Raw genomic sequence first — 14,689 nt, forward strand, 5'->3', positions numbered from 1 at the left:
AGAGTTCAAAGTAGAAGGCCTCATCTTCCTCCCACGGCGCATGGTAGATTTGAACTGCCTACCTCAGTTAGCAGCCCCATACGTAACCCACCCCGCCACCAGGGCGCCTACTCCCGGGCAGAGCCTTAGCAAGGGGAAGGCTGGAGACGGGCAGGACCTCCAGGGGAATGTGCTTAGCGGCCAGGAGCTCTGTTGGGGCATGTTGAGTAGGGTTTGCTGTGGACCTCCAAGTGGAGACGGTGAGGAGGCGTTTAGGTCTCAGCGTCTGGAGCTCGGGGAGTCATCCCTGAGTGGCCAAACGATGATTTGGACCCATGCGTGTGGCTGCGATGACCCAGGCCATGGGATGCAGCAGGGAAGGGGAGCAAGGACTGAGCTGGAGGTTGGGGAGAGGAAAGGAGACTGGGTGGAGGGGTGGGGGAGCCTCACAGAGCAAGCCCCCCTCGGGCCCCGCCTGACCACTGTGCGGTCCAGAGCACTCGCTCTAAGGCGGGACGGCCTGGGTGCAAAGCCCAGCCCTGCCGCTTGCTGGCAGGTGCCCGTGGCCAGACTGCTTCACCTCTCTGTCGCCCGTCTTCCCTGCCCGCAAAATGGGAAGAACACAAGTTAACAAAACGAAGGGAATTGAACAATTTTATATGGAACGCGTTAGAAACCGAATGGCGCTCGCTGGCTGTGACGAGGATCGATGAGGCGCCGTGCAAAGGCTGGTGGGCCTGAAGGCTGACACAGAGTCCTGTCCTCCTGGAGCTCGGCGCTGCTGCTGGCTGCCAGGGGGCTGGTTCTGGCTCAGGGAGACCCTGTGCCCAACGGGATGAGATAGCTTCCCGTCCCGCACCATCCTCACCATTGCCCCTGTGTCTGAGCCCACCGAGACAGCCGCTGTCCCATGTCACGGAGGTCTTCCTCTTTACCAAGCATGACGCCCTTTGCAGGGACTGGTTCCCCATGTTCACACGTGTAGAGCGTGTGCGAGGAAGGCTTGCCATCCTTGCGTCGCAGGGCCATTCTGTGTGCGCTGCTGCTCGAATTCAGGGCGGTTCGAATTCCTGGTACAACCAGGGCTGATGAGCAGCTGAGAGAGGAATGGCCGAGAGAGAAGGGAGAAAGACACAGCTTTCTCTTCCTGCTTCTTTTACACACAAGTTGACTCTTCAGGGCGCAGCGGGCTCCGGACAGCACTTCATTCCGACCATCGATGGCGAGAGATGTCGTAGCAGGGAATTCAGGTGCTTCAGCAGGAGTGGGATCAAGGCTCACCATGGCCGTCGGCTTCTTTGGGGACCGCATTTCTTCATTCCGCCTGCGGCCAAGGGGCCATATGTGTGCTGCGCTGCTGTTTTCTGTTCCTACCTGAAAGCCTTATCTCCCTGATCCATGTCCTTAATCTCCTACTTGGGTTCTTTCTGGGGCTGCTTCCCCTCGTCGGGGCCCCTTCCCCAAATCTGCCACCCAGAGCAGAGCTTCCGACCCCCAGCTTTTCTGTGCGCCCTGCCGGCACGTCTGTCGACGATGCGGATGCACCTGTTCCGGCGGTCCATGGTGCGTTCAGTGTTCCTCGCCAACACGGCAATTCAGAGGTTCCGGTTTTCCTTAGCTCTTTCTTAGTAATTGTTTAGCTTTCTTTTTTTTTAAACATTTTATTAGGGGTTCACACAACTCTTATCACAATCCATACATATACATACATCAATTGTATAAAGCACATCCATACATTCTTTGCCCTAATAATTTTCAAAGCATTTGCTCTCCACTTAAGCCCTTTGCATCAGGTCCTCTTTTTTCCCCCTCCCTCCCCACTCCCCCTCCCCCCTCCCTCATGAGTTGTTTAGCTTTCACACACATATGAGGCCATTGAAAACGCCCGGCCCACCTTGGTCCTCTGAGTGATGTCTTTGTGCTCAGAGTGACAGTGCGGGCACAGTAATGGCAGTGGACAGAGATGTAGGTGGCTGCAGGAGAGGCCAGGACTAGGTTCTCCTCCGGAACACAGGGAGGGAAACCCAGAGGGGGCTGAGGGTTAGCTCAGGAAGATGCGGTCCCAAGGCCAGGGGTCACCAATGAGAGCAGGGGCCACACCCACGTAGGCACCGCTGGGAACAGTATCTTCATCATGTGGAGAAGGGATGGGGCCCCGTCACGTGGGCTCCCACAGTGGGCAGTGGTCCCATTGGCTGGTGGTCTGCAGGCACCCCTCTCAGGCTGCCCTTGAGAGACCCTGGGCCAAGGTCGACTGGCTCAGTGAGCAGAGTCTGCAGAGGCCTTGCAGCAGGGCTGGGGTGAGAGGAGCCGAGGGTCGGGGGATGAATGGAGGTTTGCCAGGCTGGGTGTGGGTGTGACTGGCACGGTGAGACTGCCGCATCGTCTCTGGGGAGCCTAGGAGGTCAGGGACTGTGGAATCAGCTGGAGGCTCTGCATGACTCAGGCAGGGCAACTGGGAGGCTGGTGGGGGCGGCCAGTGGAGGCCATATCGTGAGAGGCCTTGTTAGCCGACTTAGGGAGGAGAGGTGCAGAAGGAACATGGGCTTGGAATCCACTCTGGCTTCAGACAAGTTAGTTCATCCTCTGACTCAGTCTCTCCCTCCCTAAGCGTCACTTATCCCTGGCCCCGAGAGCAGGGGGTGGGTGAGAATCAGAGACGGCAGGCATGAAGGGTTGGAGTTAGTGTCTGAAATGGTGATTGTTATCACCACTCCATTCCCGAGGCGAGCCGGAAGCGCTTTCAGCACCGGAATGGGTGGGTGGGTGCATGGATGGACAGGGCTGAGCGGACAGATAAATGAATGCCTTTCAGAGATGTAGGATTAAGCACATGCTTGGGACATGTCAGGAGCAACCAGCCCTTGGATACGGCGCGTGGTGAAGTAGCGGGGCAGCAGGAGCGAGGACGGCCCTCAGCAAGGCGGGCTGGCCGTATGAACGTTGCGAGGACAGTGCCGGCCCCGCCAGTGCTGTGTTCCGTTGCGCACAGGGCCCTTCTGGGTTAGAACCGAGTCAATGGCGTTTACCAACAACTACAACATGGCTGTGGGAGGGAACTGTAGGCAGCATGGGCCCACAGGGGCCTGGTGGCGCCGTGGATAGAGCGCTTAGTCCACCAGCTGCTCCGCAGGAGAAGCAGGTGGATCATCTACTTCCTGAAGGCGGCAGCCTGGGAACCCCGTGGGGTCTCTGAGAGCTGGGGTGATGGCGTGCGGACAGATCATGCCCTTGGCTGCCCCTCGAAGCAGTGGTGCGCCACCTTCCTCGTGCCGCGACCCTTTCACACAGTTCCTCACGTGGTGGTGACCCCCCACAACCATAACATTATGTTCGTTGCTACTTCATCACTGTCCTTTTGCTACTGTTCTGAACCGGGAGACCCCCGTGAAAGGGCTGTTCCACCCCCGAAAGGGTTGGGACCCATCAATTGAGAACTGCCGCTCAGAAGAGTGGCGATTGACCCCCCCACCCCCCCAAGGGCACCTGAGCAAAAAGGCTAGAGATTTACTTCTGAAAAATACGGTTGAGAATCCATGGGGCACAGTGGTACTGGGCACTGCCGCTGTCCTCTGCATGCCAATGGAAGGGCAGGAGCGGTGCCCGGTGGGAGGGTTGGGGGGCAGGACGAGGCTCACTGCCCTGACTTTGGGACCCAGCGGCTCTTGCCCCCGTGGCTGGCATCTCACTCACCCATGTCTCTCCCTCTGTCTCTAGTCTCTTTCTGCCACGGTGCCCCCTTCTCTTCCTCCTTCGGACTTAATTTCTGTCCATGTCCTAACTCTTCCTCGCTCTGACTTCGCCTCTGTGCCCTTCCACCCCCTGTGGGGCAGCTCCAGCTCCTTGAGGCTGGTAGGTGTGTCAAGGGTGGGCTAGGTGTGTCTCTGTGCTCTTCCTAGGGGTGCGAGGTGCTTAGGGCCCCCAAATTTCACCTGCGGTGGAGGGAGAGCGAGAGAGAACTAGATCTTTAACCCCAGAATGACCCAGGTGTGTGAGTGAGGCTTGTCAACAATAGAGGAAGGTGGTTTGGGACCCTCTGGTATGGGGGTGCCCCTCGGCCCAAGGGAGGGGTGCTGTGGGGAGTTGGGTCTCCTCTCCCCTGCTGACCCAGCTGCTTTGTTGCAGGCTGGTGGATGACCGCTGCGTGGTGGAGCCTGCTGCCGGGGACCTGGACAACCCCCCTAAGAAGTTCCGAGGTAAGGCTTCCTCCTCCATCATCCCGGCCCCTCCTGGGCCTGGGCCTGCCCCTGTCCAACTGGGTTCAGCACCAGCAGGCCCTGCCCGACAGCTCTTGGACCGTCTGCTGGTCCTGTCGCCATCTTGGCCCGGCGTGGCTTGTTCTTTATTTCCGGGGCCATACCCCACGTCTCAGGGCACACCCACTTGGGGGTGGATGTGGCAGGGCTGGCTGGCTGCTGGACGCTCTCCCTGGAACCTCCCACTGACCACAGGACTTTCTCGGCGTGCGGAACAAGGGTGGTGGGGAGAATGGCTTCTGGTTCCGGGAGGCCTTTCTAGCTTCTGCCTCCTTCTCCTGCGCTGCTGGAAGAGGGGGTGCAACCCCACCCCTGGCCCCGCTGTGTGGCGATGCCGGCCGGGAGGTCTTGTAGCGTCTCGGTGGCCTTGCTCAGGGCCTGTGCCATCCACGGTTGCTGGGCCCCTCGGCACCTGCCAGCTGGCTGGCTGCGGCGAGCCTCGGGGAGGATTTCGGGCAGCCCTGGCTGTGAAGATGTCATTGTTGGGACTGCCTGTGGAGGCCCACACAGATGGGTCCCGGGCGTGGTGGGCGCAGGCAGGAACACGCCGGGCGCGCTGCCACGCTCTGCCCAGGGATGCCGGGAGGGCGTGGATGCCAGGCGGCGGTGCTGTGGTGTCTCGCCTGCCCGTCGGCTGGGGCTTTGTCTGTGACACAGGTGGGAAGAGGTAGAAGGCTTCCTGCCAGCCTGCAGAGGGCCTCCGTGCCACCTTCCGTTCCATTCCCGCCACGAGGGCAGAAGGTGGGGGGAGGGGGTTGGAGAATCTCAGGTTGGGACCTGCGTGGGTATGTGGGGACTGCCTCTGGCCTCGGGCACCGCCTTCCTGCCCCACAGGATCTGGTTTCCCTGTCTCTTAGGTCGCCCCTCCCCACTGGGTCCCATCGGTCACGCCGGCCTCCCTGCTATCCCATGTCCCTCTTCTCTCGACTGCCCCTCTGCCGGGAAGCTCTCACCTCAAATGTCCACATGGCTCCCCGCTTCACCAGCCATCACTGACCGCCTGATAGGAAATTATGCTCACCGGCACCCCCCGCCGCCCCTGCTGGTTTGCCCTCTAGCCTGACCAGCCCCTGGTGTTCTGTCAGGCTGTTTCAAGTGCTCTCATCTGCCTCCCTCTGCAGGAAGGGAGCCCCACCCACCAGGGCAGAGGTTCTGTCTGTGTCCTCGGCCCCCTGGGCACCTGGTACCCATGGGAGGAGCGGGGGAGACCAGGGCACCCACTGGGCCCCTCTCAGGCTTCTGCTGCTCCAGGTCCTGTGGATGTGCCCTACCCAGAATTCCTCTCTTGAGCCGAGCCTGGGCACTGGGCCCAGGCCTGGGATTTCAGGGTGCTCCTGTGGGCCCCGCCTGTCGGAAGAACAGTGCTGGCTTCCGGTCCTGGGCTCCTGAGAGTTGGGGGTGGACTGGTCAGCTGGTCTGAGCTTCTCTTGGCACCAGAAACAGGTGCCCTTTGAAGCTGTGGAGGGAGGGGCTGAACGGGGGTTCAGGGGGTAGGAACAACAGAGAGAGGGTGTGGCAGGGTCCGGCGCGGTGGGCTCTGCCAGGACAGGACGGTAGGAGGGAGAAGGCGGCGAGTCAGGGGTGTGCCTGTCGGGTGTGTGCAGTCGGCCTGGTGGTGTGGGACTGGCTCCTGGCAGGGAGGTGGGTGTGGCCGACGAAGCCTTGCCTAAGGGCTTCAGTGGCCAGAGTTCAGGGCCAACTTTTGACAACAAAAAGCCACTTAGCAGAACAAGTGTCTCTTTGACTTCCTGTCCTTCTCTGCTTCTCCCCACTCCCGTCTCCACTGCCTCGCCATTGTCCGTCCCCAAGGCTGTGACAGGGCCACCCTGGGGTCCCGGGCTGCTCACAGGCCTCCGAAGCCTCACTGGGTCCAGCCACCTCCCTCTGATGGCATGGGGACTCCGACACCAGCCTCCACTTCCTCCTCGGCCCAGGCCTTGTGGCCATGGGGCACTGGTGTCTGTCTGTGTGGGCAGAGGCCCCTCTGTATTCCTTCTCTGGTCCCCCAGGGGAGCCGTTTCACGCTGGCGCAGGTCTGAGCGGCCAAGCTGCCTTGTGTCCACTGCTCTGTGGTGCCTGGTGCTGTTGAGACCCTCCGCCCCATGCCTTAAGTTGAGGCCCAAGGCCGCTCCACCATCCATAGTGCCCCTCTCCCATCCCCAGGGTGCCACCACCCCTCTGCTCCGTAGCCCTGGCCAGGATTGAGCTGTGGTCAGGCTGGAGGTGGGCAGGGTTGGCCTCAGCGACAGACCAGGTCTCTGTGCAGCCCCACGGCCGGGGCACCTGGAGTCCGTGTGACTCTCCACCCACCCGTGTCCGGACTCTCTCCTCTTCCGAGTGGACATTGATGCTCGCGAGGTGGGAAAGGTGGAGCTCGGCCTCAGTCTGGGAGGCCTGGCCACTGTCGTTTGGTGTTGGTCCTGCAAGCACCCTAGCCCTGGAGAGGAGGCACCAGTGGGGGCAAGGGACCATGGCAGGCACTTTAGGAGTGGGCCCAAAGTCTTGACCTTGCCTGAGGCGCCCCCCACCCCACCAGAAGGGTTGTCTCACTAGCCTGGGGTGGGCCTTACAATTTCTCGGACTCGGGGCCTGTCCCTCTCTCCCCACAGCCTCTGGCTCAGCTCCCTGCCCTCCCACCCCGTCACCTGCTAGTCCTGGACAACCCCGTGAAGCTCCTGCTTGATTCCTTGTTTATAATATTCTCTCTAGCCACTGTCTAGGACATCCCAAGCCCCAACATGTTCGGGAAGTTCTTTCCAGAGTCCGCAGGGCCCTGGGTGGCCCAGGCTGCTGGTGCCCCACTATCTGGAGCAACCCACGCCAGCCCAAGCCCCTGCTCTCAGTCTCCCTGAGGCTTTTTTACTTGGGGGGCGGGTTGGGGGGTCATGGCTGCTGTCAGTTCTGTACTACTGATTGGGCCTGGGGTGAGTCCCCCCCCCGGAGAATGTTGGGGGGCATTGCCCCTTCCTCTCCCAAGCCCCTTTCTTTCTCTACTCTGGGAAGAGGGGAGACCCAGGACAGCAGTCCATGGGCAGCTCTCCTCTGCTCCCCCATCCATCCTCCAAGCCCACCGCACTACCATCTTTCTGATGACGAGGCCACGGTCAGCGCTGCAGGAAAGTAAAGAGAAAAACCCAAGCCCTCCTTTCTGCTGTGAATAATCACTCGAGGGGGCCAGAGAGCGGATGGTTTAGAGCAACAGAAATTCATTCTCCCCACCCCCGGAGACTGGGAGTCTGAAGTCCAGGCATTCATGGGGCCTTGCTCCCTCTGACAGTTCGAGAGCATCACCCGTCCTGGCTCTGCCAAGCTAGGGCCAGGTGGCGCTTGACGGCCCTTGACTTGCGGCACTCCAATCTCTGCCTGCGTCTCCTCGCGGTCTTCTTCCTTGTATCCAAACCACACCCGCCGTCCCCGTGATTGTGAGACAGGGTTTCTGAGGCTGGACGTCCAGGAGGGAGCAGGTAGCCCCACCCCGTCGCTCTTAGGGTGAGCCACCAACCGTTCCCCTCCCCATCTCACGCTTCCTGGACAGCGCCTCCAGGCTGCCTTTGCTTCCGCCCACCCACTTACTTACTTGTGTCTGCGGGACTTCAGGAAGGAGGCCCCGGTGGTGTGGGGGGTTAAAAATTGGGCTGCTACTGACAAGGTTAGCGGTTCGAAACCACGAGCTGCTCCTTGGGGAAGAGAGGGGGGCTTTCTGCTCCCATAAGCAGTTGCCACCTTGGAAACTCACAGGGGCAGTTCTAGCCCGTCCTGTAATGTTGCTGTGAGCTGGCATTGGCTCAATGGCAGTGAGTTTATTTTTAATTTATTTTTTGAAGGAACCTCGGTTGCCCGATGGGTTAGCACTCGGCCAGTAACCAGCGGGCCAACGATTTGGCCCCACCAGTGACTGCAGAGAACAGACCTGCTCATTGCTCCCGTGAGGGTCATGGCGTGCGAACGCCCAGTGTTCTGTGTTGGAATGGATTCGATGGCCAAAAACATCATCGTCGTCGTCGTCAGCGATGACAACACCCTCCCCTTCACACGGCCTTCTTATAGAGCCACGAACCTCAAACTCAGGCCCGCTGCCAGTCGAGTCCCTTCGGACTCCTGGTGATCCTGCAGGACAGAGACGGTCGGATCCACAGGGCGAGAGGCTGCCCATCTTTATGGAAGCTTAGCCCCCTCCCTCAACCCCCCTCCCCCGCCCATGGAGTGGACTGTTTGGCAGCCTGACACTTTACCCACCACACCACCAGGGCTCCTGCCAGCGTACCCACTTTTGCATACCCCAGTGCAATAGGACCTAACTTTAATTGAACTCTCGATGTTTGCAAGACTGTTCCTCACGAGGTCACATGCTGGTGGGGGGCGGGGGGGCGGGGGGTGGACATCCTATTTACTGGGGCAGCATCATTCAACGCAGGACACCATGTTTACTGTAGATCCTTTTAAAGAGATGAAACCATGTAGCCACCGCTGAAGATCCTGGCATCTTCTTCCCGGCCTTGCCCCCCTTCACCTTCCGCGTCCACCCTCCCCACCCCCCAGAGCTCAAGGCTCTTCAGTCAGGGTGTGCGCAGTCAGCACCCCCGGGCCGTGTCCGTGTTTTTACCGCTAATACACGGGCTGCCTCCACGCACCGTGTGGTGTGGTGCTTTCCATTTTTGAACCCCATCTATGAATGGAATAAGAACTAAAAGAAACCTGTGAGCACTGTCGATTCTGAAGCCCACATTTCCTTCTGCGCTTTAAAATGCTGGGCTCTTGTGAGGTGTGTCCGTGTGGGGACCTGCCTGCTCACGGGTCTGGTGACAATGATTCCGCTGCAGCGTATTCATCGGTTCCCCTGTGATGCCGGCTTAGCTCACCTGCAGATCTTCACGATTGCCACAAGTACTGCAGGAGGGTCCTTGTGCCTGCCCCTTGTCCTCCTGTGCTTTGAGGGTGGGGCGGGGGCTGCTGGGGGCAGGAATGCTGGTCCTCTTAGGAGGAATGTGCAGTTGTCTGCTCCCAGGAGGCTGTGCCTGCGCGTCCCCTGCCGTGGACCGCGGCCCACTCCACCCTCCTTCCCACTCCACTTGGCTTTGCCCTACTTCCATCTCGTCCAACCCGCTGGGTGTGAAATGGCATCTGACCGTGGTTTTAATTGGCGTCTCTCTGACTTTTTCTTCTCATCGCCACCGCCCCCGCCCCGCTTTTTTTAAAAATAAAAAGTAATGCAAACACATGATCTGGGATTAGGATGAAAGCAACTCGCAGTCCCCTGAGGCCCCCCTTACTGGTCTCTTCTCACCTCTGCAGGGATCAGTATGTGAAAATCAAAACAATAAGCAAGAGTCTCGCTCCCCCCGCCCCTGTCCTGTCCAGCTCTCCCCTCCTCACGCTCTGGTTTCGGGGTACTTGTGTATTTTTTTTAACTGGGTTTTTTTCATCGTTTTATTAGGGGCTCATACAACTCTTATCACCATCCATAAATACGTAAATTGTGTAAAGCACATCTGTACATTCGTTGCCCTTCATCATTCTCAAAACATTTGCTCTCCACTTAAGCCCCGGGCATTAGCTCCTCATTTCCCCCTCCCTCCCTCCCCAGGGTACTTGTGTCTTGTGCCTCTTCTGTGTCCCGTGGCCTCCGTGGTCTTTGTGCCCCACCAACAGACTCAGACCTCCCCGCCCCACGTGCCATCTCCTCCCACCAAAGGTGCATCCGGGCACAGGCCACGCCTCTCTGCTCTCCGCCCCGTCCACCGCACAGTGGCAGATCCTACTGCAGGTCTGCCCGGAGTTAGTGGGCGGCGAGCTCGAAGCTGTTTTTCCGTCTCCCTTGCCTGACAGTGTCTCAGCGAAGACCTTTGTGCCCCATCTTTTTGCACAAGCACAGGCGCGCCCTCCGAACGTCTGCCCAGCAAGCTGGGGCAGCTGCGTGAAAGGGTGGAGGGCTGGGCTGGCTGGAATGCCCTCCACTCCCCCCCCCCCACACACACACACACCAGTCCCTGCAGCTACTCCTCAGAGGGACATCCCCGGAGGGCAGCTTCCGCACCAGAGGAAACTGTTCCTTCTTATGTTACATTGTGTCCTTTGCTAGTTACCGCCCCACCCCCAACCCTGTCTCCAAACACTATGCTTACTCCACTACGAAATCACTGTGGAAAGTATGTAACAAAACACTTGTCATTCTATCCGCTTTCCCCATTTTATCATCTCTGCGTGAGGAAGCCCCGCCCGCAGCCAGATGCACTGAAGCGATGGCTTCCCAGGTGGTTGCCGGTGGGTCACAGATGACCGTGATGGGGCAGGCCGGGGCACCCTTTCCATCGGACAGTACAGAGGGTTGCCAGGAGTGGGAGTGGCTGAGCGGCAGCCAATAATATCAGTCACGTCCCGCCAAAGCGGATGAGAAATTAGCTCCCTTGCCCGCCCCCTCGCCCTTCCAGCCGCTTCCTGCTGCTATCCTCAAGTCTTCTTTGTCAACTTCTAAGCACTCCCCCCAAACCCAGTGATCACAGTTACACCTGGCTTCCTCCTGCACTTGACCTCTCGCTGCCCTCACACCTATTGCTGTTGGTGCCTCACTGCTACACCACCAATGTGGAATCGCCAAATGGTCAGAAAGGCTCTCACGGTCCGTACTGCTGGGCTGCCCTGCGGCCTTGCTGCCCGGGGCCTTCCTGTCTCCCAACTGCCCCCAGTCCCCTTCCTCCTCTCTGGAGGGTCCTAGGTTCCTACTTGGGGTCTGACAGGGCTGGCTTTGGACAAAGCACGGCACACACACATACACACACACACACACACTCGTGCATAGGGTGGCCCCAGATGGTTTATTCATTGATTTGCTCTCTGGAAGCATTTTCTAACATGTATTATGGGCAAGGCTCTATGGGAGGCCCCGTGTGAGGAAAATGACAAATCTGGTAAGTTCCAGGTAGCGTATACGACCTTTCGTATTTCCAGGAAAGACATGGAAGAAGTAGGGGCAGATAGGAAGCACTTCTGGCTCCGTCTTCCAACTGGAGATGTTCCAGGGCAGGGCTTGTTAAGCCCGAGGTTGGACTCCTTAAAGGGTGTCAGGCCGCTTGAACGCAGCACAGGCATCCTTCCGTGAACCGCGTGGCGCAGGACCAGAGGGCATCCGCAGGAGGAGGCTGGGTGTGAGTCTTTAGCTGAGTCGACTCTCTGGTTAAATATGTCCAGTGCGTTAAAGTTTGGTTGTTAAAGTTTTGAGGGAGGGTTTTTTGTTGTTTGTTTACTTCTAGAGATTCCATGTGGTTCTTTTTCAGTTTTACTTTATTACTATTATGTCAGGGATAAGAGAATATCTACAAGAAAGATGAGTTAATACAACTCTTATTCAGCTATTACACACCAATCACTAATGCCCAGGATGAAGACACTGGAGATTTTTTGTCCCAACTTCTGCAGTCTGAAATCCATGAAACACCCGATCAATATATATGATAAGTATTGCTGATCAGAATTCAAAAGTTGAAACCAAGAAGAAGGATCAGTAGTTGGACAATAAGTCCCAGGTGGCAGAAATGACACAGGAGATTGTATGACCGAATTTCATACAATTTGTTCATCAGTAATACCTTTTACCAACAAAATCAACCGGGCCCAGACCAGGTGGACCTAGCTAAGTGGAATATCCAGGAATCAAATCCACTACATCTGTGGGAACAGACGATGCCGGAAAATCAATATCAGGCAGAACAAGGTCAAGGGCCAACCGTGGAACAGACTATTAACTGCTCATATGCAAGTTCAAGTTGAAGCTGAAAAAAAAAATTCAAAGGAGTCCACAAGAGCCAAAGTCTGACCCTGAGTGTTTCCACCTGAATTTGGAGACCATCTCAAGAATGGAACTGATGCGCTGGATACTAAGGAAGCTGTGGTGAGACCTTAAGAACATCACGAAGTGGGGAGACCAAGTGTGCAGCGGCGGTGGCAGACAGACCCCACGCCGGCCATCCCTGCCGCTCGCCGGGTGGCACACTCTACAGCACCACCCTGGGAGGTACCAGGATCATCCATGGCCGGAAATTCCTGACAGCGTGTCGGAACTCACCTGTGGCCCAAACACCCTCCCCTTGTGGGACCTGTCCACTATTCCTGAGTCACCTGCCCTGCCAGCGAGGATCTCTTCATGGACGCTGGGCAGAGCCAGCCCCCGCCAGCCCAGAAAAGAACCAGGCGGCAGGTGGTGAAGAGTCCCGGTTTGAGATAGACATTTAAGGGCCAGCCACAGGGCGAGCAATGCCCAGGCCCTTCTGGAAGGGCCCTTGTTAGAAGAATTCCAACCGGGTCTAACAACAACGTTACCACCCTGGCTGGCATTGGGTGTGTGGGGTCGGCTGACTGGCCCTCTCCTCCCTCACTCAGGGCACCTGCTTCCCTTCTAATGAGCACCAGCAGGTAGCTCCGGGCGCCTCTGGCTGCAGGGGGGAGTTGCCACCCACCAAGGGGACCCTCGAGCACACCCCTGCAGCCGAGGGCTGGAAGTGCAGCCCTCCTGAGGCTGGTGCTGCTCTTCCGGCCCCTCCCCTGCGCACGTCCCTTCTTTAGATTGGTGTGCCCTGGGAAGCATCCCTCCGCCAGAGAGGAGACAAAAGCCACCTTCATCCTGGGGCCAAGAACTGGGCCCTGTCCGGGTTGGGAAGAAAGAAGAAGAAGAAGAAAAATATAAAGAGAAGGCCAAAATGGATCTCGAGAGCCCCTGCATTTGCACCGGAACGAGCTCAGGCAAGAAGAAATGAGGTCAGCGGAAGGTTTTGAAGAGTGACTCAGGATTGTAATGCAATGTGCCGAGGCCCGGGGTGAGGGCCACAGAGGGGAAGACGCACTGGGCATAGGGACACACAGGCTCGCTGTCCCAATAAGACTTGGTTGGTACCCAGTCCTTTCCAGGGGTGGGATGCGATCACGACCCAATGGTATTGAAGGAAGACGTGCAGGCTGCCCTGCTGGTGTTGGCGCAAAGCAAGATTCCAATGGAGACATTTCGACCAGAGCGGTAGCACTGGACGTGCATCCTTGCCGAGGAATTCGGCCAAGCAGCCGGAAGAGATCCATGCCTGCGTCCTATGGAAGGAACGGTGATCTAGAAGAATGCCGAATTTATTGACCAATACGGTGAACGCCACGGGCAGGTGAAATGATGCTGGCCCATCCGGACCCGACCCACAGCCCTCTGGTCAGTTCTGACTCCTAGTGACCTGGGACAGAGTCACACGGCTCCAGGGCCTTCCCAGGGCGGTCAGGCTTCCAAAGCCAACGGTCTCATCTTGTTCCTGAGGATTTGGGCTGGGTGTTTCCACAGCTCACCTTTCAGTTAGCAGCCGTTGTCCCCGCAAGGGCACTTTTAAAATGACCTAAGGATAATTTAAAAATGGTTGCAGGAGTCCATCGAGAGATTGAAATTAAAGTTGGACTCACAAGAGGACATGGAATGAAGAATATTGGGGAGGGAGGGGAAAAAAAGAGGACTTGATGCAAAGGGCTTAATTGGAGAGCAAATGCTTTGAAAATGATTAGGGCAAAGAATGTAGATGTGCTTTATACAATTGATGTATGTATATGTATGGATTGTGATAAGAGCCCCTAATAAAATGTTTAAATAAATAAATAAAAACCTTGACAAAAAAAAAGAAAAAAATTTAATTATGAGTTGGGTAAAAGTTTACCGAGCAGATCAGTTTTCCACGGAATCGCTCAGACACGTTTTGTGTCATCTCATTGATTGCCGTCCCCATAACGTGGCCTCACTTAACCCACTGTTTCCTGTTTCCATTCCTCTTTCTTTCCTAGGGCGCCCTGGTGCCGCAGGGCTTGCTACCCTTGAAGGTAGCAGTTCAAAACCAGCAGGCAGTCCAAGGGAGAAAGGTTTCTACCCTGTAAAGGTGCCGTCTCAGGAACCCACAGGGGCAGTTCTGCCCTGTCCTGCAGGGTCGCCATGAGTCGCAATCGACTCGATGGCAGTGAGTTTGGCTTGCTTTATTCTAAGCCCTCTGAGCCTTGTCCTTGGGCAGATGCTGCCCTTGGGGTCTGAACTGGTTGATTATTTTAGGATGTTCGTGCTTCCCTAGTTCTGTGTGGTCCCCTGTAGTCCGAAAGATTGAGCCATGGGGGTGCGCTCAGTTCCAGACCTGAAGGGTGACTGGATTTGTAGTCTCGAGGTTCCACCAGTCTGTCGGCCCAGTAAGCCTGGTCTTCTCTTAACAAGATGATTTTGGGGGGACTTTTTGTTGCACATTTTTCTCTCACCCTGTTCGAGACCTTCTAACACAGTGGCTCTCCACCTTCCTCATGCCGCGACCCTTTAATCCAGTTCCTCATGTGTGGTGGTGCCCCCCCCCCCAACCATAACATTATTTTCATTGCTACTTCATCACTGTCATTTTGCTACTGCGTTGAATCGGGCGACCCCTGTGAAAGGGTCATTCCACCCCCAAAAGGGTCGCGAC

The 14,689-nt window shown here is 57.3% G+C and overlaps 1 protein-coding gene across 1 annotated transcript in view; it reads left to right on the forward strand.

Annotated features, from left to right (window-relative positions):
* Positions 1 to 14,689, forward strand: part of ITPR3 (inositol 1,4,5-trisphosphate receptor type 3) — a 78,191-nt gene that overhangs the window by 17,580 nt on the left and 45,922 nt on the right. The window contains exon 2 of the mRNA XM_075555481.1: positions 4,105 to 4,175. Coding sequence (XP_075411596.1) covers positions 4,105 to 4,175 — 71 coding nt within the window. The remainder of the gene's footprint in view (positions 1 to 4,104; positions 4,176 to 14,689) is intronic.

Source organism: Tenrec ecaudatus, chromosome 7 (genome assembly GCF_050624435.1).
Source record: "Tenrec ecaudatus isolate mTenEca1 chromosome 7, mTenEca1.hap1, whole genome shotgun sequence".
NCBI classification, from domain to species: domain Eukaryota; kingdom Metazoa; phylum Chordata; class Mammalia; order Afrosoricida; family Tenrecidae; genus Tenrec; species Tenrec ecaudatus.